The 24,480-nt window shown below is 34.5% G+C and overlaps 1 protein-coding gene across 3 annotated transcripts in view; it reads right to left on the bottom strand.

Annotated features, from left to right (window-relative positions):
- The window catches only part of FMN2 (formin 2), a 160,697-nt gene that overhangs the window by 118,747 nt on the left and 17,470 nt on the right, over positions 1–24,480 (bottom strand). For all 3 annotated transcript variants that reach the window (XM_068676284.1, XM_068676283.1, XM_068676282.1), the window contains exons 3-5: positions 18,979–19,145; positions 6,797–6,944; positions 1,665–1,732 (exon numbers count right to left, since the gene is read on the bottom strand). In XM_068676284.1, the coding sequence (XP_068532385.1) occupies positions 1,665–1,732; positions 6,797–6,944; positions 18,979–19,145 (383 nt within the window). The remainder of the gene's footprint in view (positions 1–1,664; positions 1,733–6,796; positions 6,945–18,978; positions 19,146–24,480) is intronic.

The raw sequence follows: 24,480 nt of genomic DNA, 5'->3' as shown, positions 1-24,480 counted from the left end.
ACAGCCAATGCTTGCTTTCTTCAGAAAGAAAACCTGTACACAAACTAGACGAAGAATACAAGAAACCTCTTTAGTCTTAAGTAGAGACATTTCATAGTGTTTCATCACTTTTTAAAAAGTACAAATCACACCAAGAATAAACTGACTGAAGTTCATCTACAAGCAATGAAATAAAAGTTATTTTTACCATTCTACTTTGTAGATTTTATATATATACACATATATATATGTATATATATATATATATAGAGAGAGAGAGAGAGAGAGAGAGATACACTCAACTGTTATGGACTGCTTAATTGTATCCACTGAGAGTTTCTCACATTAAGTAACTTCCACTCTGATTTTCAACGGAAACCAGAATGAAGACATAGTAAAGCAAAAACTTGAAATGATGTTTTGTCAATGAGGTGATCATGCTTACAAAGCATTTATTGCTGCTCTTCATTGATGAATAATAGTACAGAATGGAACAAGTTCACATTATTGCTGTAAAAGACAAACATTAAGCAAGATGGATGGGGATCTCTAGCATCAGCAAACGCAATTCATTAATCAGTCAACATGATAGGTTAGTTAAAGACAGAAGAAACACCAAACGTTATTTGTTCAGGCAACCAAGCAGTGTTCTAGTGCTGCTGATTAAACTTCATTCTAATAGTAAGCGAATTAAATCTTTAGGGGAAGTACCAAAGCAGTCATAAATATTTTCATTAAATTTCCAGTAAAAAAAAATTTATGATAGTGAATTAAAATTCTAGATACTGATAAAGTATGCTTTTATGTGCAATGTCTTTCTAGATATATATGAGTAAGCTTTAAAAAAAAGCCAAAAATATTGCTAGTGAAAAGTAGTAAAATACTGAAGTAAAATAAAAAAATGCATGGGACAAATATTTTACAATTTACACTTAAGATACTGCTATGCAGAATAACTTTATGATATAAATTTAAATTAAAAAAAAAAAATCTAGTCTTCAAATGTTCTTAATTATGGAGATTAGAAAACTTAAGTAACTGACTAGAACTCTTGACATGTTGTTGATAAGACAAAAACATGCAGGCAATATACCTCCTTCACCCATTCATGTTCATAAAATCCCTGCTTGAACCTGAACTGCATTTGCAAGTCTAACAATCAAGAGAATACATTTCACTAGGCATTTCTTATTTTCTTCCTCCAAAACAAAAGCAATGATCATTTTTATAAAATACTGCTCAATGCAGCAATGCTTGAGGCACCCAGTCATTAGCATAAAAGAAGAGGGTTGGGCAAAAAACGGTCAGCCCTAACCCTCCCTGAAAAAAAAAATCTCTGCCACCATTACTCACACAATCTTCAGGAGATCTAGTTATGTTAGATAATCACTATTTCTTGGCAATACCATCAGACCTCTGGAACCAAGCATTACTTCTGAATGAACAATAACATCTCACAAGAATCATCTTAGGTAGGCAAGTACCTTGAATCTCTGCATCTAGATATGCTATGGAGCATGTGAGTATTCTGAAATAAAAATTTAGATTTAAAGAACGCTTCTGAATGTTCGCATTCTGAAAATTAATTACACAAATAAGAGCTATTGCATAAGTGTCTGTAGTATGTCTTTTCCATTTTTTTTGTTTACAGAATGCTAGATAGAACACTTCTGTCAAGATCTTACCTGTACCTGCTGAACATCTTCTATGAATTTTTTTTCTGTTTCTAGTACAGTAGATTTCAACTCTGAATCTGAAAAAAAAGTATAGCTTTTACAATATACATAGATTCCACTGATCCTTCAAAATACATACTAAGAATTTAATGAAAATAAGAAAATTAAAAAGAAAACCGTTAAATCTCCCACTTCCCAAGTTATGCATCTAAAGTTAATTAAGCAGGTTGTATATATAAATAAAGCCAGTCTGATCTCAACATGCAATGTATTTATTAAGACTCTACAGTAAACGGTATAGTCTTAGAAGCCTACCACAAATCTTCAAAGAACTCCTTTAATTGTCAAAATTTCTGTTTCAAAGAAAAATAGTTACTTATGGCTCTATTATTTTTATCCAACAAAAAGTTAAGTAATAGTTCTCATGCTCATTCTTCCCATCCAACCTCATTAAGATGTATCTGTGTCCTTAAGATCTGCAGATTGTATCTGTTCATAAAAGGTTACTAGAACCCATAAACAGGCTGACTACTGTTGGCAGATATGTTGTCTTTTTGACATCCTCCGCAGGCCCTCCTTCATTCTACTATAAAATTTGAGATGGCCACTAGGAAACAGACAATGATACAGATCTAAACCCACATTTTAAAATTGTTTGAAAGACAGTTGACCTTACTAGACTAAATACCTTTTGATAAAACTCAATTTCATCCCAATGATATTAGTCCCCCTCTCTGGCATCGTAGCAGTATGAAGATAGTCTGGGACTGTACACTTCTTGTGAAACTGTACAGTCATAGCTTCCCAGAACTGGAGGCATTCAAGCTGAGGATATAAAACTAATTCTTCACCTTTTGAGTCTATGGTCCTCTCATTTGTGTAAAGAAACAGCATTAACAGCATTATTTGACTTTCAGAATTTTGACCACAATACTCATTTACCTTGAAAGACAGCAGTACTTCATTCCAATTGTACCTTTTTCTATTATTTTCTACTTCAGAATAACTCATAAGAGTCCTAATAAATATCTACGAATTTCTCCGTTTAATTACTCTTTACACAGTATACTTGAACAGTTATGGTTTTAAACAGAACCACAGATCTCCAGGCAATAAAAAATAAAATGTGGGACTAAAAACTTTTTATCTGTGCTCCCCCTCTCTACCCTCCCCCCCGAAAATAGGCAAAGCATAAAGCTCCCCCAAACTGAATTTCATTTCTTAGTTTAGAATAATTATCTAGGTTTTGCCTAACTATTAGTCTTTGAAATCTAAATTTTAATAAAAAATGCAACTAAACCTAACTATAAAAAGTTGCATTAAAACCTTGATTGTGCAAATATTTATTTCACTGAGAAGCATGTGCTGCATATCTGTGCTTTGCTTGTGCAGTGATGCATTTTGATTACCTACTGAATGAAGGAAATCACAAATTCTGAGCTGAAAATGACACAAGCATATAACAACCCAATACACATTCAGGATTCTCAAGTTTTTTATAAGTTATTGCAAAGAATAACAAAGATATCTTTAATGTATTTTGAAAGAGTGCCTTGTAGTTAAGACACAGGGCTGTGAATTAAGATCAGTTTTTTATTCTATGCTTTTTGCAGGTTTAAAAAAAAAAAAAAAAAAACTACCCTATCTGTTCTTCAGTTTCCTTGTTTTTAGGAGTAATTTTGAGGAAGGAATAAACAAATAAATCCCTTGTTTTAGGACATAATTAGTAAAGGGGGGGGGGGGGGACGACACAGCAGCTACACAGTGAGAAGTTTTCTAACCATCTTAGTAGCTGCTGCTAATTATGTGGATTATGCCTCCAATTAGTCATAGTGTACTTTTGTACACATCACAAGAACAGAAATTTCTTATACCTTCCCAGAGAAGGTCTCATGCATCCTTCTTAGGGTACCACTAAATAGCAGGCAAATCTGATGACTATTTGCAGGAACATGGGAACAGTTTTGATCAAAAAATTCCACATACCTAATTCCTATACATTTGGCCTCCTCACAGCTTTCTGACAATCCCGTCTGTTGGGAGGTGAGGTGTGTAAGCAGGAAGTGTCATTGCCAGAGGCAGATAATCTGCAAGGCTACCACTTGAATACTAACAACTTTTATTTATTTATTTACCCTTTTTGTTTACTAAAACAACATTTCAAGTCTTATGTGGCAGAATTTTCCCAATTATAAAAGGCTGGATGAGGATAGGCAGTCATTAACTAGAAATAACCCATCACGTCCCACTTTGACATGTTTTGATTATGGATAAATCATGCCTTGTTGCTGACTTTTACATAACTCCATTTACTGAAGCAAATTTAGGATGATACCAACAAATTAGTCACTCACGTCTCAGGGCTACTAAAACCAAAACAATTGTCTCCTCTTAAGGAAGGGAGTTTTAACATTTTCAAAATAAGGAACTGTCAGATACTTGTTTTACAAATTATTTGGAAGAAGAGAACTTCCTTGGCTAACCATACCTTGACAGATTTCCAAACCCAGGAAAACAGGCTTTGGATCATCAGATAGAAAATTAGCAGTTTACATGTATATACCACTACATTTAGTTCATGACATCAACAGATTTTGTCCAAAAACTTCTCTGAATCCAGAACAATATTTTTGGTAGGAGTATTTGCTGACTGAACCCAAAGTTATATTAGATAATTCCAAACTTCATTTTTTAAATAAAACAAACGAAAAAAAACCCTGATCACTCTAATAGCCTCTTGAACCTAACAATGCTCCATAGGATGCAGCACAGCAAAGCTATTTAATATGTACTATATGAAACCAGAGCTATTTAATATATACGAAACAGTGATACTTCGCTTGTTTAGGAACAAATTACCTAGCACCCTGCAGAATTTCCTCTTACCTTACTTAAAATTTGAAGACCTAGTATTGCTGTCCTGCTGATGATAGCAATAAAAAGAAAGACTATATATAAAAATATCCTGCTACATTCCTCTCTGGATAAATACTTTGGTCTAAAATGCAAGTTTTTGCTTTTAAACTCTAGTGTTAATATTGTACACGTTTAAACATACAGCAAAAACAATACATATCATAAAATGTATGTAGAGTAGCTATACTAATTTAAATCCTTAAATAATTGTTGCCCTCTCCTTGTTTCAAAGGCCACCTATACATAAAACAATTTAATTACAAATCACGAAGAAGATATGAATCCTTTAGTATTCACTTGGAATATCACTCACCTCTAGGTTCTTCCACATGGCAAGCATGCAAACAAACAAAAAGTTCAATTATTTATCTACCCGAATTGTATTCAGAACATTTTTTTTTCCTTTTCTACACTGCAAATTCACACCAATAAAATGTCAGTAATATTTTATTTATTTATTTATTTATTAAGTCAACACCTCAAGTAAATTTTGAGAACTATTTATGTTCCATTTAGAAGTGGTAAAATACACTATTTTCCCTTTTACTTCTAATCCAATTTTCTTAATATTTGCAGTTTTTGAGAGGGTCATAACTAAGGAAAAAATACTATAGACATTATGTACATGCAGTAGGAACAATATTAAATAGAACAAGATTAGATGGAAACAAGCAATGTATAAGATGAATAGATTTAATTATTCATTGTGATTGAAGTACTCTTCCAAATAGTACTTCAGTAAATTAAAAATAGTAAAAGAAAAAAATGTATTTTTTTTTTTTACAAAATAAGTTAAAAAATGTATTTCAAAACGTATTAAATCTATGCTCATCTAGACATTAGAAACAACAAACTCGTTTACTTGCTGTCATGATAAAACCTCAAAGTAATATAATGAAAAAAAAACAAATATTTTCTCTTTTGTCTTTCAAGTGCAGAGTCTGTTCACAGAAACTGTGATCACACATCCATTAGCTAAATCTCCAAGAAACACAATCTTTCTTCTTAGAGTACCTGGCAATTAATTTAGTTACCACATATGGCCACACTCATTAAATACTACATAAAATAGTAGATCGTTAGTCAAAAATTGGACTATTGAAGTAGCCCAGTTGTTGGAGTGTTCTACACTCTTAATTGTACCAGTGATATGCAGAAATGTTTCTTTGACCACAAAGCCACTGCATAAACAGAATAATATAGCAATGTTGCATTTTTGTTGGCACCACTTATCTTGCTTGTGAGCACTGGAATAAGTGATACCAGTAAAAGAGAAGTGTTGCCATGACAAATGATGTCCATGCAAGGAACACTTTGCTTGTGTTCCAGAGGAAGTGGTAGAGAAGTCACAAAAAGAAGGAAATCTGAAATTAACTCCACCCAAAGGCTACAAGCACAATAAAGAGATTTGTTGAAATAATGACTTAATTCTTCAAATTTAAGCAATGAAAAACAGGAGTGGTAGGAAACGGAAAAATTGAAAATACCCGGTGGCTCTCCATAGAGGTCATGGGAGATTGAAAGTGATGAGAGCCATTGAATACTAATGCAAAACTAAGCCTTTAAAAACCTGCAGTATTTGCCCATCAACACTAGTAACAGAAAACAGGTTTAAAATTCTCTTCTAAATTTCTTCGTAAGCTACAAGAGGGTTTTTCATTTTGTTCAATTCTCAACTGGACAAAAGCTTTTTGAGTATGCTGAAGATTTCAGGAATTGGCTGGTAGAATAACCTCATGAAAATTTAAGATAAACTGTTTTTTTAAACAAGACCTCAGTTTATTTTTCAGACACACTATTCCTACCTCTCTGTCAGCAGGGGACTGCTGAATCCACGAAGGAATAACTTACACCACTCTAATAATTTTCAATATAACACCAGTGGGCTTCTGAAGTTTTCCATATTTTTAAGAATAGAAAAGTACCCATATTTCATGGCTCTGAAGGAATATAAAATTGGAAAAGAACAAAGGTCAAAATATCTGGTAAAATCCATTAGTCAGCAGATGCCAGGTGCACATCTTGATTGTTAACAAAAGGCATATATTTTTGCTGAATATTTTATTAGATTCATACCAGCTAACAGTATTTCTGATACTAATACAAGATCTTTAAAATCAGGTATGTCTTACAAGTTAAGATATTAAGGTCTTATCTTGGATTCTAAAAGGCAGAAGCTCACTTCCCGTGCCATACATATATCTTGTCTGCATCCAAGAATATACCTGTTTCCGTAATTTTGAGTCCTTGTTCTTCATCTGGTGGTTTGGGTGGGGGCCACACAGATGGAATTCTCCTTGGAAAGCTTCCTTCAGCGTAATCTGATGAATGCGTGGGTTGGCTAACTGCAGCCCAAGTATACAGCTGGTCTTGCTATGGTTATAAAAAGAGGGAGAAGAAAAATATGGTTAAGAAGTTCATATATGAAGACATTTTCAAAATATCAAATCCTTTGCTTCCAATACAAATAGTTCATTATCCACCCCTATATCAAGGCAGGCTTCTTTATATACTCTTCATCTTCTTACAAAGACTTTGCATAAACCTGCATTAAAAGAACTGAATGTTCTGATTTTGAAATTATCTCTATTAACAATAGAGAAACAAAACTTTTACTTATCTGCAGCACGAGAGGCTAGAATACAGTTCTTCATTTCTTGAGCATGTGAAGAACTCTGACATCTCTCCTTTTTTCAGAGAGATAAGTTTCTGTCCATCACAACTGTACTACTTTACATAGGACTAGTTCACAGTTTAAAGAGAAAAAAAATATTTCAGTCCATACTGTATACTGTTTTATATTAAATGTGCAAGCCAGAAAAGAAGCAGGACTATTCCTAGAAACATTTCAGCATAAATTGAATGGAGATATTTATTCTTTAAACCTCTGTTAATTTTTGTCATTTACATTTCCATATTCATAGAGAGACAGCTAAGAAGGTGAGATGGCTTTTTTTGGAAAAAGAAAAAATTATTCTTAATCCTCTAGGATCAGATCAAAATATATCTTTGTTTTTCAATAGCTTTGAATTTAATCTGCTTTGTAAAAGTAGGAGACATCTAGACTGTCTGATGAAAGGCACAGCAAACAGTTATGCTTTAAACCAGAAGAAAGTTTAGCTGACCACAGTTCAAGCAGTTTTTGTTGCAACCCTCAGTATGCACACCAACATGCACACCTTGTGATTAAACCTTTTTAATACTGTAAACTCTACAAAAAAACACCCACAACAAGATAATGAATGTCCTAGTATTTGGCCTGGAAACATGCAAAATACTATAGTACAAAACTGAAAAAGTCAAGTCACAGGATAAAAACAGTCATATCATGCAGTACTATCTTCTTACAAAGATCACATTTATGATCCCTCATTCACACTTTTGTCTAAGTAAAATATTGGTAATATGTATTTGTTTTGCTGCATTCTTCATTTTTAAGATTTACAACTTTTGATTATTTCTCCTTTACACAGATCCTAAACAAGTACTGAAGACATTCAGGGGAAATAACAAAACCCATTTAATACTTCTGGGGATAATATCTACTTCGTATGACTAAGCTTCTACTTGCCTAAACATAAGTTGTGATGAGAGTGGTAAGACCTTATTCTATTAAGACCTTATTCTATTAAAAAACACCGTAAAAAATCAGACACAGACCTTCAATTAAAGAAAATTAATAAAAAGCTTAATACAAAACCACATCAGGTTGTTTACTTAGCCATGAATGCCATTTATTTATTTTTTTCTGCACAATCAAAATCCCAACAAGGGTAAAATAATTCAGTAACAAACCAGAACAAAATATTGTTGCCCATTACGTTGCTCAGAGTTGTAAGACATACATGGTCCAAGGAACACAGAGAACAGCAGAGGGTTACTTGGGTAAGCATAGTCAACTTTCAATGGGGATTACCTGTAGGGTTACAGAGCTATAAAACAGAAAATGACAGACTGTAGATGATATTGACATAATATAAAGGAGGAAGACAATTAAACTACTCCTAGACATATTTCAGCACGCCAGTTCTTCAAAAATATAGCATAATCATTCAACAAATAAGTTTTGAAGTATGATTAGTCTACATGAATTAAGATGTGTTAAAAATCACGGTAGGTCTCAGAGCTATGGTACAGATGGGATGCATTAGCAGGGTAATAAAACATGAAGTACCTATGTTCCTGCTGATAAAATTTATGGCATATGAACTATGAACAGTTAAGACATCACACAACTTCATCACAGACTCCCCTAAACTGGCGTATTTGTGAGTATATAAAATCATTTATTGTTTTGTTATTTTTATGGTTTTGGATTTTTATTATTTATTATTTATTTTTTAATTTTCTGTTTGACATAGAGAAGGACAGGAAGTAGAATTGTAACATAACAGACGTTTACAGAGGAAAATCTAAACTTGCAAAAAGCCTTGAATGGACATACATTACAGACAAAATGCATCAGTGTTCAACATATTAACAAAGTGATTAACATCAGCTAAATTCTGGTTACTTGCAAACTTATAAACAGAATTTCGAATATGAAAAGCCCTCATGACAGAAAGGCAGTCTGAAGGTCTAGACTTTGAGTTGATAGTCGATAAACTGCACTTAAAATGGGAAAAGATTAACCCTATCTCCACTTCCACGTCCTTTAAGAGATGAATCATTTGAATGTCCTAATATTTGAGACACTGTCCAAAATTTCTTTGCCTTTTGTCTTTAATTCCTTGACAGTTAATATAATGGACCCATCATGTTTCTCCTTCTCCAAAACTGATAATGCCATAAATTTGCATGATTATTAGAACATTTTGAGAAAGTCCTTTAACATAATAGAATTAGCTGCATATAGCCTATTCAAGCAAAATAAATAAAAAATAAAAAAATCCAAATAAAAACCAGACAGATTTGCTTTTGCCATTAATATTTTTTTTTTACTGCAAGGATCCATGAACTTCCACCTCCAACATTTTTCCTTTGGTACTTTCATTTTAGAAGCAGTTTTTACTAGATATCATAAGTACAGCCAATGAATTCTCTTACCGTAAACAAGCTTTGAATGCATCTGGAATTTCCACTTCATCTTGCTCAGACTCCGCTATCTAGGATAAAGCACTGCTTTGGGATGAAAAATAATAAGAATTCCTCTACTGAGCGATCCCAGTCTTATTTATTTGGACTAATTTCTGGTCAGACGTTGAAAGCTTAAAGCTGTCTGAGTCCAGTGCACTAAATGTGATATCAAGAAGAGAGTTCTTGTTTCCACATAACCTTACACAGCACTTTCCACTGGTTCTTAAAACTGCAGAGCATTTGCACATGGGCGAGGCAAATTGCCTGCAGGATCTGATGATATACAATCAATAGACATTTTACTGCTTATAGATGCTAGTGTTGAGAACAAAGATACACACCATCAGATCTGTAGTTTAACTCACTCTCTTCCCAGCCAGATGTCACCAGGCACAAAGTATGTCTTTTTGTAATAAACTTTAATTCTCAGGTACCATAACACTACATTTGAGGTACAAAATATATTAAATATTAATTACTTTCCTTCACTGTATGAGCAGAAGATATGCTTACTCTCCTACTAATCTTTAAAGACAAAAGCCAATGCTGTGAGCTACTGGAAGTAAGGGTCTCTCATAAATAAGATGAAGAAAGACACTGGTGGACCCAGAAGAGAAGACCTACAGCAAACGTCAGAAGGCATAGTGGTGGTGCTTGAGCTTTCAGGGTAGGGACCACACCGATTTTTCACACTAAGAAACCAGATTTTCTTCCTGTGTCAAAGACTGAATTCAAAATTAACACATTTACCACATAGGAATATGATGCACAAACTTGTATCCATGCTTCTGGCAGCAGTATTGCTCCTGTAGATGTGCAGATTATACAACCTTCTGTTCAATGCCACCTTGGTTTTTAAATCAACTGTATCTTCTTCCAGTTTGATGGACAAAAATAGCCATTGTGAGAAATGGTTGAGAGGTACAAAAACTGGGTATGAAACAGCAAAGAACAAATACAAGACTACCCAAACAGGTTACAAAAGCATAAATTAGAAATTTGAAGAAAAAAAAAAAAAAGGAAAAACATAAATCTGATCAGGGGTATTTTGAAAAATCTCAAGAAAAAAAAAAAATACTTGAAGCCAGATCATACGCGGTGAGATGGGAAAAGGCGGGGCAGTTTCAAAGGCATACTGCTACCAGGAAAAGCATCTGCACTTCAGCTCAGAAAAGCAGCAGATGGCAGAAACACATTAACAGTACCTCCAACCTTTCTTATACTAGAGTGAATTGGTACCAACTTCCCTGGTGGCTCCCATGTTAGGGCCTGGTTCCACCATGGATTCTCTCTCAGACCATTTAATTTCAAATAAAAAAACTAATGCAATCTTTCACTAGAACCCCAAGCAATCACAGTTATCCTAAAAAGGGGAGGACAGAAATGACTGACATGTCAGCAGACCTGTATAAATGGGCCAGGAGTAAATACAGGGTGATAGTTACAAGAAGGTTCCTACTAATTAAATTAATCTGTATCTGAATGTACTTCTTATAGGAAGAGCTAGGATAGTGGGGAGGGGAAAAAGTATAGCTGCCTTTGAGGTGGAACTAGATAAACGTATAGAAGAATTCAATTTTATGAGACTTGAGATAAGTGGGTGGGGGGCAGGTCCATGACCTGGAAGGTGTTTTCCAGCCTAAGAACTCCAAAAAGAGCTTGTTCCACAGATGTGCAACAATGTGTATAATTTAGACTGTACTACATTAGTTCATGCAGATGGAATTAATTTTTTTCAATGCAGGAAGTTTAATCATTCCAATATACTAAGTATATAAATTCTAAAATGAAAGAAAGCAAATTGCACGTTCCCACTGCATGCAAGTAGTTAATTGGACAGGCAAGGTTTTAGTTTGAGAAATTAGAGTCAGCCTACCTCAAAATGCTCTTATCAGCAGGAGACTGCTTTATTTTTAGCAGCTTTTAAAATAAGGAAATCAATACTGTCAAGAACGGGAAAAGTGGTTTACTTTTTGAGGAGAGGTTCTGTAGCAAGGCTCTATCTGACCATTGCCAGGTAAAGAGCAGTATTAAGCACTGCTCTCAGTTCTGCTACCTTTGGCTGCACTAGTGAGCACAAATGCCTTACAAGGCTGAAAAAAATCACCAAATCAGTCAGAATACTGTAACATATCTGTGAAGTGGCATTGTAACTTCATAAACTAAATTTGATGACTAAGCATTATACTTTTTTCTTCTTTTTAGAAAACAGGTGCTTCAATACTGCACTTTAAAATACCTCCCAATTTCCTAAAGTCATGAAATGCTTATTTCCCATGATAACTCAGAAATGACTCCTCTCCAACAAAAGAAAAACTTCTGATGCCATCAAACTTCACTGAAGTTTCAGTATTGTGTCCAGGGGATGAGGGAGGCCAATAGAGCTAACATAGACCAGCAGTGACAGTTGTCATGGGAAAGAAAATCAGAAACTGAAGTTTCACATTTCCACATCTATTCTTATCCAGTTCCAGAGTTATTGTCTCAGCCTTCCTGTTCCCCAATAACTTTTGGATTTAATATAGCTGAAAACATTGAGCTGGTGAACTTAACTGATTCTCCCGCTTTCCTTGGAAGAGAGAACAGTGACTAACAGTGCACAATGAAATAGAACCCGAAGATCTAATCTCTTTACCCATGGGATTCAAACTTCTGTGTAGAAGACCACACATCCCAGGACCTCTAGATTATCAACTTAAACCATCTAACAGTATATACTACTTCATTCACTCTCTTCAGAAATTGTAAGTTTAGGCAAGAAGCTTCTCCATCAGGAGTTAATTTCACCTACATTAACACTGTTCTGCAGTAAGCTTGGATTCTGTCATATTTTAATTTCAATTTTCCAAAGGAAGCTGTTTCATTGTAAAATTCCTTTCACCTCAATTCTATCTGAAAAGGTAATTACTACTGCTTTAAAAACTTTCTCTTGAAATGACATGCAAAATGCAAAAATTCAGGTGTCACTGTATTCACAACTCCAAGCTAGAAATGATGGCCATCACTCCATCTTTTAAGTAAACTACTGTACAGAAAGTTAAAAAATATAAACATCTCTGAATTTGACAGGGTGACCATCACCTTCATCTTACACACGATGATTTGGCTTTTCAGAATAACAAGCATGTAAGCAAAGCTCTTTTCCAGAGAATGAAAGAAAAAAAAAATGAACAAAAAAAACCAACCACCTAGCAACATCCTACATATAAAATACCACCATTGTTAGTGGACATGGTAGCATCACCACAAGTAACTGAAACATAGAAAGGACAAAAAAAAAAAAAAAAAAAGGCTAGAAGTCTATGAGACCAGATGTAACAACTATAATATGCAATTAAAATTTAAAAAAAAGAAGTAAGGAAGCAGCATAATAGGAATACTTCAGCCCAGTGAACATCCAACTGTTTTCATTTTACTACTCTTAGGAACGCTCAGAGTTGCTTACCACAAAAGAAAAAGCATCACAAAGTATGACTGGGCGATGGAAAAGGAAGAGGAGACATGAGGGGTTTAATTCAGCCAAACTCAACTGCCATGGTAACTACATGACAAACAGATTAAGGCAACTTATTCACAAACTATTTTCTCTGCACCATTCCACAATTTTGCCTTGTTTACTTAAAAGCCTTATTCACTACTAACCCCCAATACACTGCTATGACAAATAACGTAAGATAGGACTACATTTAATGTTAAAATGCTTCAGGAATTAAATGTATAAGTATTCTTGAAGAAATGCTGCTTTGGTGCCAGTTTTGTGTGGAAGAGAAGTTCTCCTTGCTGAAGTCAATTCTTGTGACAGTTGCTCCTTGGAAACTGATCAATGGTGTTTTGGCTTTCTGACTTCTGAGAAAGGGGTTTGCCTATAATCTGCTCAACTACTAATTTTCAGACTGGTGTAAACAGTGTTAGTAAAAACATTAAGAAAAAGCTCCATGTCACTAAGCCCTCTTCCAGCTGACCTGCAAAGTCCCAACATCTGCTACTACTCAGCAGAAAGAAAAGTGTCTTTATTTCCTTAAAAAAACATCTGTAACGCCATAGGTGGTGGAGATAAGAGGAAAACAAACATTTTAATAGCATTTTCCGTTTATGCCGTTTGGTTCTCTGCTTCCCTGTGGAACAGAGAGTTTATTCAGAAACAGACGACAACCTAGTCAGACATCACACCTGCAAGTCACACAAGGGGCAGTCTCTATTCCAAATTGCCAAACATACCTATAAACCACAACATAACACAGTAAAGAAAGACACCCTCTTGAAAATGGCTATTTAGCTCTTCTATAGAATATGAAGAAATAATTTCTAATTTGTTAATGGCATTAACAGAAGTATTCAAAACACATAACAGCATTCAACAAAGCACCAAAAGGATGTAAAGAGGGCTAGACTAAACAAAATGATACCTGAAATAAACAAAGATCAAAACTTAAAGTGTGACAGCAGAAATGTCTTGAAAAAACATTTCAGACATAGGGAAGATGACATTGCTGGTTCAATCACATGAAAAGAGTACCTGTTGCACATTTTATTGCTAACATACAATAGAGACAAAGTTCCCCAAATAAGAATTACACTATGGATACAAAGCTATGACTAATATTCTTTTCAAAGCTCTTACAAAATGATAATAGAAAGCCTGTATCACAAAATTATTTTATTTTTTTCCACTGAGAATTGGAGTGGTTTAAAACTAAACTACTTGAAAAGTTTACTAGAACAAAAAAAAAAAAAAAAAAAAAAGCATAAATCTGCTATGCAGGGAAAAAAGTGCCCAAAGCTTAAGACTGCACCATATGAACTGGAAAGTCTGGAATCAGAATTCTGAAGTAGGGACTAGACACCTACAGTCTTTAGACATTTCAGCTTCCGGATAAAATATAGACAAATGTGAAGTACAGTAAATATTTCTTCATAAGAGTGAAACAAACAAAAGTTGCCTTACATTGATAGGAAAATGTCAGCTTTTACTGGCGTCTAAACAGTTTTAGTTCTAATGTGAGCACATTTTTATAGACATTACTGATGGTTCTCCTAGTTCCTGTGATATGTCCTTCAAAGAATAGCTAAATAGGAGGTAAGATCTCTGCTTACTGAAAATTGTGATCCTCTTAACAGGTGGCTGCAAAATTTACCAGTAAAACTCTCCTGTGACTACATTCTCGTGAAAGATTAACTGTTCAGACAGCTCAACCTTATGTTGATTTTATTCTAATAGGGTAATATAATGAGGTGCCATGCAAAAAAAACATGCTTAGGACTACACCTGCACTACATAAGATTATTAAATAACATACCACAAATATTTTGGATTGATATTTTCCCACAAAGCATTAATTTCTGACATACTATTCAGTCACAATCACTTTCATTTGAAACTTTAGAAGCACCTTTGAACAAGTCACAACTGTTAAAATGAGGAAAGAAACAGGCTACATTTATTTAAAAGGCAAGCAATCATTTGGAGAACACTCTTTGAATAGGCTTTTTTTTAACCGATCTTTCTATAAGTTGTTTATTCACTTGCTTGCTGTTTTTAAATTTATTTTATAAAATACTAGCAGAAGAATGACAGCACTAAAGATAGGCCGACAAGTAAGAAGCCATGACTTCCATGAGCCAATAATTAGCAGCCCCTCAAAGAAGGAGCAAACTATCAGAGAAAAATCATATTTCTAGAGAATGATTCTGCCATTGTACATTTACTTAATATTTATTATTATAAAAAGAGCAGGTAGGAAGAGCTATAGTTAAAAATTCCACCAGTGCTTAACAGCAATCATTTTTAAAATCCCAACCTATTTCTGTTACTTTCAGAGATTTGCTCAAATTTCTCAGACTAACTTTTTATGCTGGGCATCTGCCACAATCTGCTTCCAAAGAAATAACAATGGGTCAAGAAAGAACATGTAAGTTTTCTCATAAGCTCTTACAAGAGTTCTTAACCTTCTATCCTTTGGGCTATAACATAAAATTTGACAAAAATGTCACTGATACTTCAGGAACATGCTATTTCTAATCATCATTAAAATCCATCCAAAATCTGACCAGGTTATAAGTTTCTGAAAATTAGAGACCCTCTGGAGCAAAAATTTAATGACAGCTGCTAGTTCTCTGAAGATTTATGTTTTCATTTGGTATTCTTTAGTCCTTCACTTTTAACATATACTAACAAAGTAGAACTAGAACTAATAAAGAAATGAGCATCATTTTCATAAAGCATAGCCTACACCAGAAATACAAGTGTTAAGAATTTTAAACTGGTTTCCAGAAGCCGTTATAATGCTAACCCAAAAAAGTATGAGTTGTGAAAGTTGCCTTTACTCTTAATGAATTGTAAAATTGCAGTCAGGCAGTGCAGAAGAGAAAAAGCAGGATCTAATGAGAAAGTTAAAATAAGTTATATATATTTATTTAATGGGGTCCACAATAAAGCTTGGAATGATATCTTGAGAAAAAAAAAACAGACAGATCTTAGTGTGCTACTGACATCACAGGCAGAGCTTTGGACAAATACTTGCAGGACAGAGAGAACTAGAGGTAGCTACTGAGCATGAGTATTAAGAAGATGAGAATATAACCAGTGCGTAATTGCAAACATTTCAAGCCAGCCAAGAGTTCAGCATTAGCCATGTTAGATTAAATTCACTGGAGGACATCCAGAAAAGGAGATCAGAGTGAAAGAAAAGGACTTCTAAATAACTTGTTTATATTCATCTCAGGCCATAAGCAATAGATCACAGAGTGAACAAAACTTACTGAATTATTTTCATAAACTGCAACCTAACTCAAAAAAAAAAAAAAAAAAAAGACTATGGGACCACACTTAAGCAAAAGGGGAAACATGGATTTTATTCAACATGGAAAAAAATAAAATAAAATAAGTGAAAGCTCAGAAATACATGTGATCAGTCACAAAAGGAGAAAAGGAGAGATCCAAAAAAGGATTTCAGTGGGGGGAAAAAAAGACTGGCAATCCAGCAAAAAATCATGCTGAAGGAGTGACCTAAGAAGCTTCATAAGAACCAGACTAAGACAAAGATCAAAACAGCCACATGAGTAACTTTAAGGAATGAGCAAGCACCAGAGCTGGATGTAGCAGGGAGGGAGGACAGCAAAGCGGCAGATAAACCTGCCTCTGACCAGGACAGGGTTACAGGAGCTTTGGGGACAGCAGTTTCAGCTGAGTGAAAAGGACACCAGCCAAACTGGAGGTGATCCAGCATGGAACTACAGGCAATAGCTGTTAAGCGGCACGTCTGATGAACTCAGAGATGAAGGAAGAATATGGGACTGGCTGCGCTCCCAGTTTTGGAATGAAGTCCAAGATGATACATCTCCTAATTCTAGATTGGTAAAACTTTAAATACTGCTTAAGGCTAGTCTAACTCCTCTGTCTTTGAAATCAACAGTTAGGTCAACATTAAAACCCTGTTCTAATGAGGTAAATGGAAAAAAGATAAAGAATCAGAAAAAGAAAACTATGGACATGGAGAGAATAGCAAAAGGGGACACGAGTAACATTTTTTTTTTTTTTTTTAAGTAATAATCATCATCACAAGAACATTTTTTTTTTTTTACAATAATTGTTTCATTTTCTTACGTGACATTTGGCATTTATTTTCTGTAAGATATGTAATTTACTCACTCTATGAAGAAAGATAATCTAGAAGTCAAACTTTTACATTCTCAGCTATGAATTTATACTGCAGTTCTAAAAGTTTTCACCCTTACAGGGCTTGTAATGAACAAACACGGAGTTCCTGTACTATGGATTCCAACGCTGAAGAAGAAACACATTCCCAAATTAAGGAGTAGCAGATCTCACATTTGTGTCCTGTGAAATGCATATATGGATCATAGTGTTCAAGGCACATATATGCTCCTTTGAAGAGGGATACATTATTAGTTGCATGCACATGCACAAAGCTTTATGCAACTTCTCACATTGTTTCACAGGAACATCATCTATTTAGGGCACTTGTACAGAAAACAGTATTTGTGGCTTACCAATACCCCAACTCAAATTGAGATCACTGGTAAACCAGAAGCATCTTAAACTACTGATGCAGTGTTTACATAGCTGTAGGCTAAACTACTGTTTCTTTTCAGACAGTCCATACTGTTAAATATGGTCAATGAAAGATGACTATAATAATTCTCTAGATAAAGCATTGTATAACAGTTAACTTCTGCTTCTTTCCAAATTTTTAATGTAATAAAAGTCTATTTATAAGTGAGGAGAAACTTTTTTGAATACAACACTTATTAAAAAAAACTTCAAAGAAAATGACATTATTTAAAATATATGATAAAACCAAGAGAACTGAAAACATTGTAGCAATGTTTAAACAAACTGAAAAATAAGAAACATGTGTTTTCCTATAACTTTATTGAGTATGCATTGAGTATGTAAAAGGAAACTTTCAGATGCAGGTGATTTTAAGGTGCCTGAATAATATTATAGCCACACTCCATTTTTCATATTTTCCAATTAATTTAGAAGTTTGAAAATACTTCAAATACCCTTAAAACACACACACAAAGACTGAATGTTGTCTGAGTGATTTTGTAGAAGAACTAGGTTATCTAGAAAAGCTTGTTTGTTTTAAGAATTTATCCCAACACTTATTCTACACATTCCCTTTACCAGCTGCATTACGTTATTCTTCAACAAAGATGAGAAAGACTTCAAAAAAGTTAAGAAGTTCTCTTATATCAAATCATTTCCTATTTCTAAGCAAGCTTCATTTTCACAGGTAGAGTAGAAATGATCTTAAGTTTACTGGTAAACTATTAAATAGATTAGGTAACATTTGTACATTGTTTCAAAGTCATTTAATGAAAAAAACTTTCAGTCACATAGACCAGTACAAAGAATGGTTAAAGCTAAAATTGTAAGGGCAAGGATCACATAAATAAGTTCACTGTAATACTTCAATGACTGTACAGTATCGCACAATAGAATCACATCCTAATGTTGAATTCATTATCCAAGTGGAAGGAACAGCATGTTAGGCGATGTCTACAATACAATCTCTTCTAAAGTTTTGTAACTGTATGCAAATACCACCAATAACAGCACTAAGGCCACATAGCCCAAAGGCACAGATAATAATGTAGTTGGAATGCCAGTAAATTTGTACTGTCTCTTCCTTGATTTTGTATCAAAAGTCTTTTTTTTTTTTTTTTTGGGGGGGGGGGGGGGGAAGGAGGGTTTGGGGGGCGGGTGGTTATCTAGCACAGATGTGTCATTGGGTTCTGTAAACATTTGTGACACACTTGTCCCTCTTTGAAAAACAGAAAAATAAAAAACTTTTCCAGTACTTACATCAAATGTGGGTGTGCTTTGCTGGGCACTCTGATTACATGGTTCTCTGAAGCAATCGGTGAACGGAAGTAAGAGACCCATTGCAATAATACGAGAACATAGTTTTTCTGCTTCTTCTTGTGGTGCATTTTCCTGCTGGCTGAAGAGCTTCTCCAGCAGAGTTCGTCCTGCCAAGGAGATGACATATATCAACAAGAATTTGTAGCTATACGTGGTATACAAAGTTTAAGGCTTTATAATGCTTACTGAAAAACTCAACAAATATTAGAAATAAAGTGAAATAAATTTTAAAAATATGGAGAAAAGCAACTGGCAATAAATATTTAATACAAAATAGTTTTATAGAATCATTTGGACTGGTTGAAGCCTGATTACCTGGTATACTAAAGAAAACATACATTGAGCTGGCTGCACTGTGGAGTGGGAACAACGAGTACGATTTGCTAGTGAGACATCAAGTTCTTATTTATATTATACAATTATCCTGATGGGAAAAATGAGATATTACCAAGGAATGAAGTAACTTTTTCCAAGGGTGTCACACAAAGTTATTAAAGAATCAAGTCTCCAAGCTCTTGGAATGAGCCTTTGTTTTTTTGAATCACAAAGTGATCATAGTCTTTAAGAAATTGTGCTCCAGTTCTGTGGAGAAGCTCTCAATAGAAGATCAACAAAAACAACATCAAAAAAAAAAACGACAACTACTCTGCTTAAAATGACATTTAATACAGCTCCAGAGCAGCAGAATGCTAAAATGTATTGCCACAAGCAGCAACACATTTTTCAGAGCAGTAAAACTTAAAGAGTTGGAAGAGCGATCCATTCCTATTACAGGGCCAGATTTCACAATCAAAGTGTTTTCATTGTTATCTGACCAGAGCATGAAAGGAGGGCATATGTTATAAAGCACATTAGAGAAGACAATGCTAGAGGTCTGAAAGAATTTCAAGCTGTGTGAAGTTCGCCAGAAAGGGACTAAAAAGAAGTAGTTGTATACAGAGGCTGGAGTAAAATCTACACTGTAAGAATACTAAATTGCTTGATTAAGCTCTAAAATGTCAGAGGATGCCAAAGTTCAGATTTATGGGATATAAAAAAAGAGATGAAATAGACCTACTGGAATAGAAAAAGCAGAGGGAGTAATAAAGTTAATTTCATGGTTTAGTATGAACTAGCTGTGAATACAATTTGTACCTAAATCAGTTTCTATACTCTGTTTTTTTCCACTCACTCATTAGAAGCCAAAGTTATTTTCCAGAAAAAAACTCACTACATTAAGAAAGTAATTTAGTGCCATTTAAACCAATAACAACAATACTGCTTTTCATGTACAAATTTAAGATTTCTTTTCAAATGTTGACTTCATTCAAAATGTAAAATTTCCCAGGCCTTTTTGAACATACAAAAAAAAAAAGAGATGCTTTTAAAACATCTGGATGTGATTTGAAAAGGATATTGTAACTGACATTTAGCCCAAAGTTTCTGTATTATTTTAACTTTGCACGGCAATGCCGTCTAAAATTGACAATACAATAAAATGTTAGAAGTTATTTCTAAGATTTTCCTCTCCACAACTAAAGATCTGATAATTCTGAATTATTAGTCCAAGTTTCCTAGCCTTTCATTAGGCACAACGCACTAAGCCAGGGGATAGGTCTGTAAGAGAAACAAGTTTTGCTATGTTCTGATCAACTTGCTGATTAATTTGTCTCTGTTCCTTGGTTTCCCCATCTACAAGGTGAATTACTTATTCAACATATCCCTCTATTTATTTATCTAAAGACAGCACAGCTGTTAAATCTTCAAAGTCCCCTTTAATTAATTGAAGAGGGGTTTTCCTACTAGCTGATATGCACTGTGAGTTTTTAATATCAATTTACACAAACTTGCAGCAATACACAGTAACTCCCTACATGAAGAGGCAACAGTATGAAACCATGGAAATGAAGCACAAACAAGGAGCTACCTGCTGACATTTTGGTTATTTGTTTCAGTAATCATTTTTTGGAGTTGTACTTGCAAATGCTTAGTGATGCTGTTAAAAATGGAAACAACATTTTCTTTCTGCAGAATCATATTCAAGAAAAATGGGTAAATTTGATTTAAAAAATAGCTACTACCCTTTTACTGCAAGAAATCAGTTCTACTAGACATAAATAGTGACATTTAGCTATACCAGCAAGTTGTAGAAAAAATAAGACCCCAAGACTGGTGTCACAGTTATACAGGGGCACTAACAGGCAGCATTTCTGCTTCAATTTCTGGAGCAAAGCACAAATTTCTGGAGCAAAGTCCTACAACACAGAAAGTTGCCTAGTTAAAACAGAGGCTACAAGAGATGATGATGAATGGAAAAATTGATAGTTTATATTATGTAATTTTATTTTGTGCATTTTAAATTACATATAAAATATAATAAAATACATGTGCCAGAGTTATTGCCCTTTGCTCACAAAAAAGAGAGTATGCAAGAACACTACACATTTCTTTATGCTATATTAAATATACCAAAGTCATGTATTGCATTGTAATTTATGACTTGATTATTTTTACAGGTGTTTCAACATTTAAATAATTATAATTTTTAAAGAGCGTTCTCCTGGATGTACAGCAGCATACTTCCTCCTCCCCCCCCCCTCCCGCCCCCCCATTTACTCAGTTTAATTTATATAGTGGTTATTAACTGATGTCTTTTAATAGGCAAAAATAAGGTCTCTGGAAAATAGTTTAGCATTAAGCCAATAAAGAGTAAGCAGGTGTAAAAAATATCATAGATGAACTTCATTTCTTGTACATTTCAGAGGCAGATGGCCAAAATGACAAAAGTAATGCAGAGCAGCGTTCTATCCAGTCTTGGAATAAGGAGGGTATTGAAACTTACTTAATTATTTTAGCTATCACTTTTTAATCTAAAAGAATCAACCATTTAATTCTGGATAACTTCAGTACCATTAAGCTGTCTTTTGTAACAAATACACATTGAATCAAAAGGATTTATTTTATTATATATATATTTTTTTTAAGACAAAGGTAATAATGTCCTAATAAAGCTGTGTTCTAACACTATATGCTCCTTGCAATGGAGCATTGTGGAGACCTGACGACAGTGACAGAACTTAAAATTAAATATATTTAGCTAGTTCTTTTAACACATTTTACCAAATGGAAGCTGAAACACATTTAATTTTCAGCACATACAGAAATAGCTTCTCTGTGAACAGCTGTGGGAGAAAAATTCCTGTATCAACATTATATGTTACAAATTTAAAGTACTTCATAATCAATGGAGGGTTAAGCCACTGTTTTTTGTTTTGTTTTGTTTGTTTTTTCTCCCTCTAACCAACTACAGCTTAACATCCAATTGAACGGTCATTGCAAGCATGAGAACCCCTCATCGAACATAAGAAAATAGCCAAAGCTTTAAAAAGACAATAGGTTTTTCCTCAAAACAGGGTGAGGAGACAAACCCTACCAAAAGAAAGCATTTCAGTATTTCAGAATGTTACTCTTTCTCCATGAAGCAACATCACACCATGCTGCTTCATGGATGGACAGATGGAATTGCTGCACTAGAGCAGCTCCAGAGAGGGCTGAGGCTACTTTACATAGGAGGATGACATACAGAAGCCACTGCCTACCAATAAGTAGTTCCTCCCCTGGTAAGCTGGTATTGCTTTCAACTACTTTCAGGCAAAAGCCACAGTCATCACTGCAGCAGAGACTTTCCACCTCGATAGTCCTCGGTGACCCATGGAGACTGGTGGGCTCCCATACCTTGCCATCACCTGACCCTGCGTGCTCCTGCACTTGTGTCAAAGCAACCATATGAAAGATGTTTGTGAAGCGGAAGAGGTCACATGCACGATTTTGATTCATGGATGATAACGGTTATATTTTTGTGGAGGTACAGCAAAATATTTCCTTTAACACTAGACTCTGCAGACAATTAAACACTTTTGTTTGGAACTAGAACTAGTTTTCCAGTGCCCTATCTATACTACACACATTTGGAACTAATTCAAATTAAAGTGACTTTTCATATATACACATGAAATGGAAAACACCAACTTGACAGTGTTAATCCCCAAATCTATACCTTAAAAAAAAAAAAAAAAAAGAGGTCACAACCCTATCCAAAGCATAAGCTAAATTCCAGACAACTTCAACAGCAATATTTTCAGCTAAGATTTTTCATCTTTAGTCTATAAATACAATGCAACAAAAACAGTCTTTTTCTCAGAAAATAATAATCACCTCATATTCATAATTTACATGAGGTAATATATAAACATCTAAGCATGTTCTCAGCAGGTGCGGATGGCAACAAAAAAACCTGAATAACTAAATGATTAATGATTATCAAATGATTTGCTGATTTCTGTTACTGGGATTTAAATGCACTCTTAAAGGAATTTCTCTGGATTACTTTCACATGTCATGAAAATATTAAAGGACAAAGATCTCTCAGCAGACATTTTTCTAAAAGGTTAAATAATTCCAGTTTTAAAATTTAATATTTTTTTCCCTAAAATCCCAGGTCATGACATTCCCAGAACCCATTCTTAACCTTTACCTCAAGTATTGGTGGAGGGGGGGGGTTGTCAGGTTGTCAGATTTTTGTATTAGGTACAAGAACTGATACAAAGTTTCAGTCTCAGGTCAAATCAATACTCTGAGAATCTTGCCAAGACTCTTCATCAAACAAAAAGAAGGGAAGTGTAATTTTTTTTTTTTTGAGTTTAGAGTTAAAAAAAAAAAATCTCATTAAGGAACAAAAAAAAAGACTCCTTCTCCCTTCCCATCTTACAACAGCTTACACAATTAAGGAAAAGAATGATAACGTGAAATTAATCTTGGAAGTATCAGGTACTCTGCCTTCCTATGGATATTTTGTGAAACATGCTTCAGCTGAGGTTTTCCGGCTCAGCTTCCATTTTCCCTTTCTTCTCCACCTCCATGTCATCTGCTGCTACCTCTCATTCCTCTTAGGATGAAGCACTATGACCTTGTCATCTCCTGAGTGACATTACAGTTCTTCATTCTATCACTGAGACTTAATTAACACTGTTTATCTAAAACACCTTTGGCAACAATTATAGAACATATAGATTATTCATCAGAGAATGAAAACTCACAAGGTCCAGTATGGCTCCCATTCCTTTTTGAAAGATGCAGATATTTGCAATTCCTGGATGTTCATTTTCAACTTTCGACTTACTACAACCATATCTACTCAACTGTGTGGTGAAGGAAGAAAGGAAGTCTGCCCCCTACCTAAAGTCAATCTACAAACATTACTATTAAAAATAATATAAGATATCAGAGATGTAATGACTATAACGATTTCATACAATCACTCCAAGCAGCGCCATCCCATCACAAGCACAGGTTCTTCCTTGCCTGGAGTCCATGTGTATACTTTACACCTCCACACAAAGGACAGCAACTGCCGCTGCTAGCACCGATAACCTTAACCACCCTGTCTGCCATCACCTTGATGGA

The sequence above is a fragment of the Anas acuta genome, chromosome 3, assembly GCF_963932015.1.
Source record: "Anas acuta chromosome 3, bAnaAcu1.1, whole genome shotgun sequence".
Classification (NCBI taxonomy): domain Eukaryota; kingdom Metazoa; phylum Chordata; class Aves; order Anseriformes; family Anatidae; genus Anas; species Anas acuta.
The sequence above is the reverse complement of the archived record's forward strand: the minus strand, read 5'-3'. Positions and strand labels throughout refer to the sequence as shown.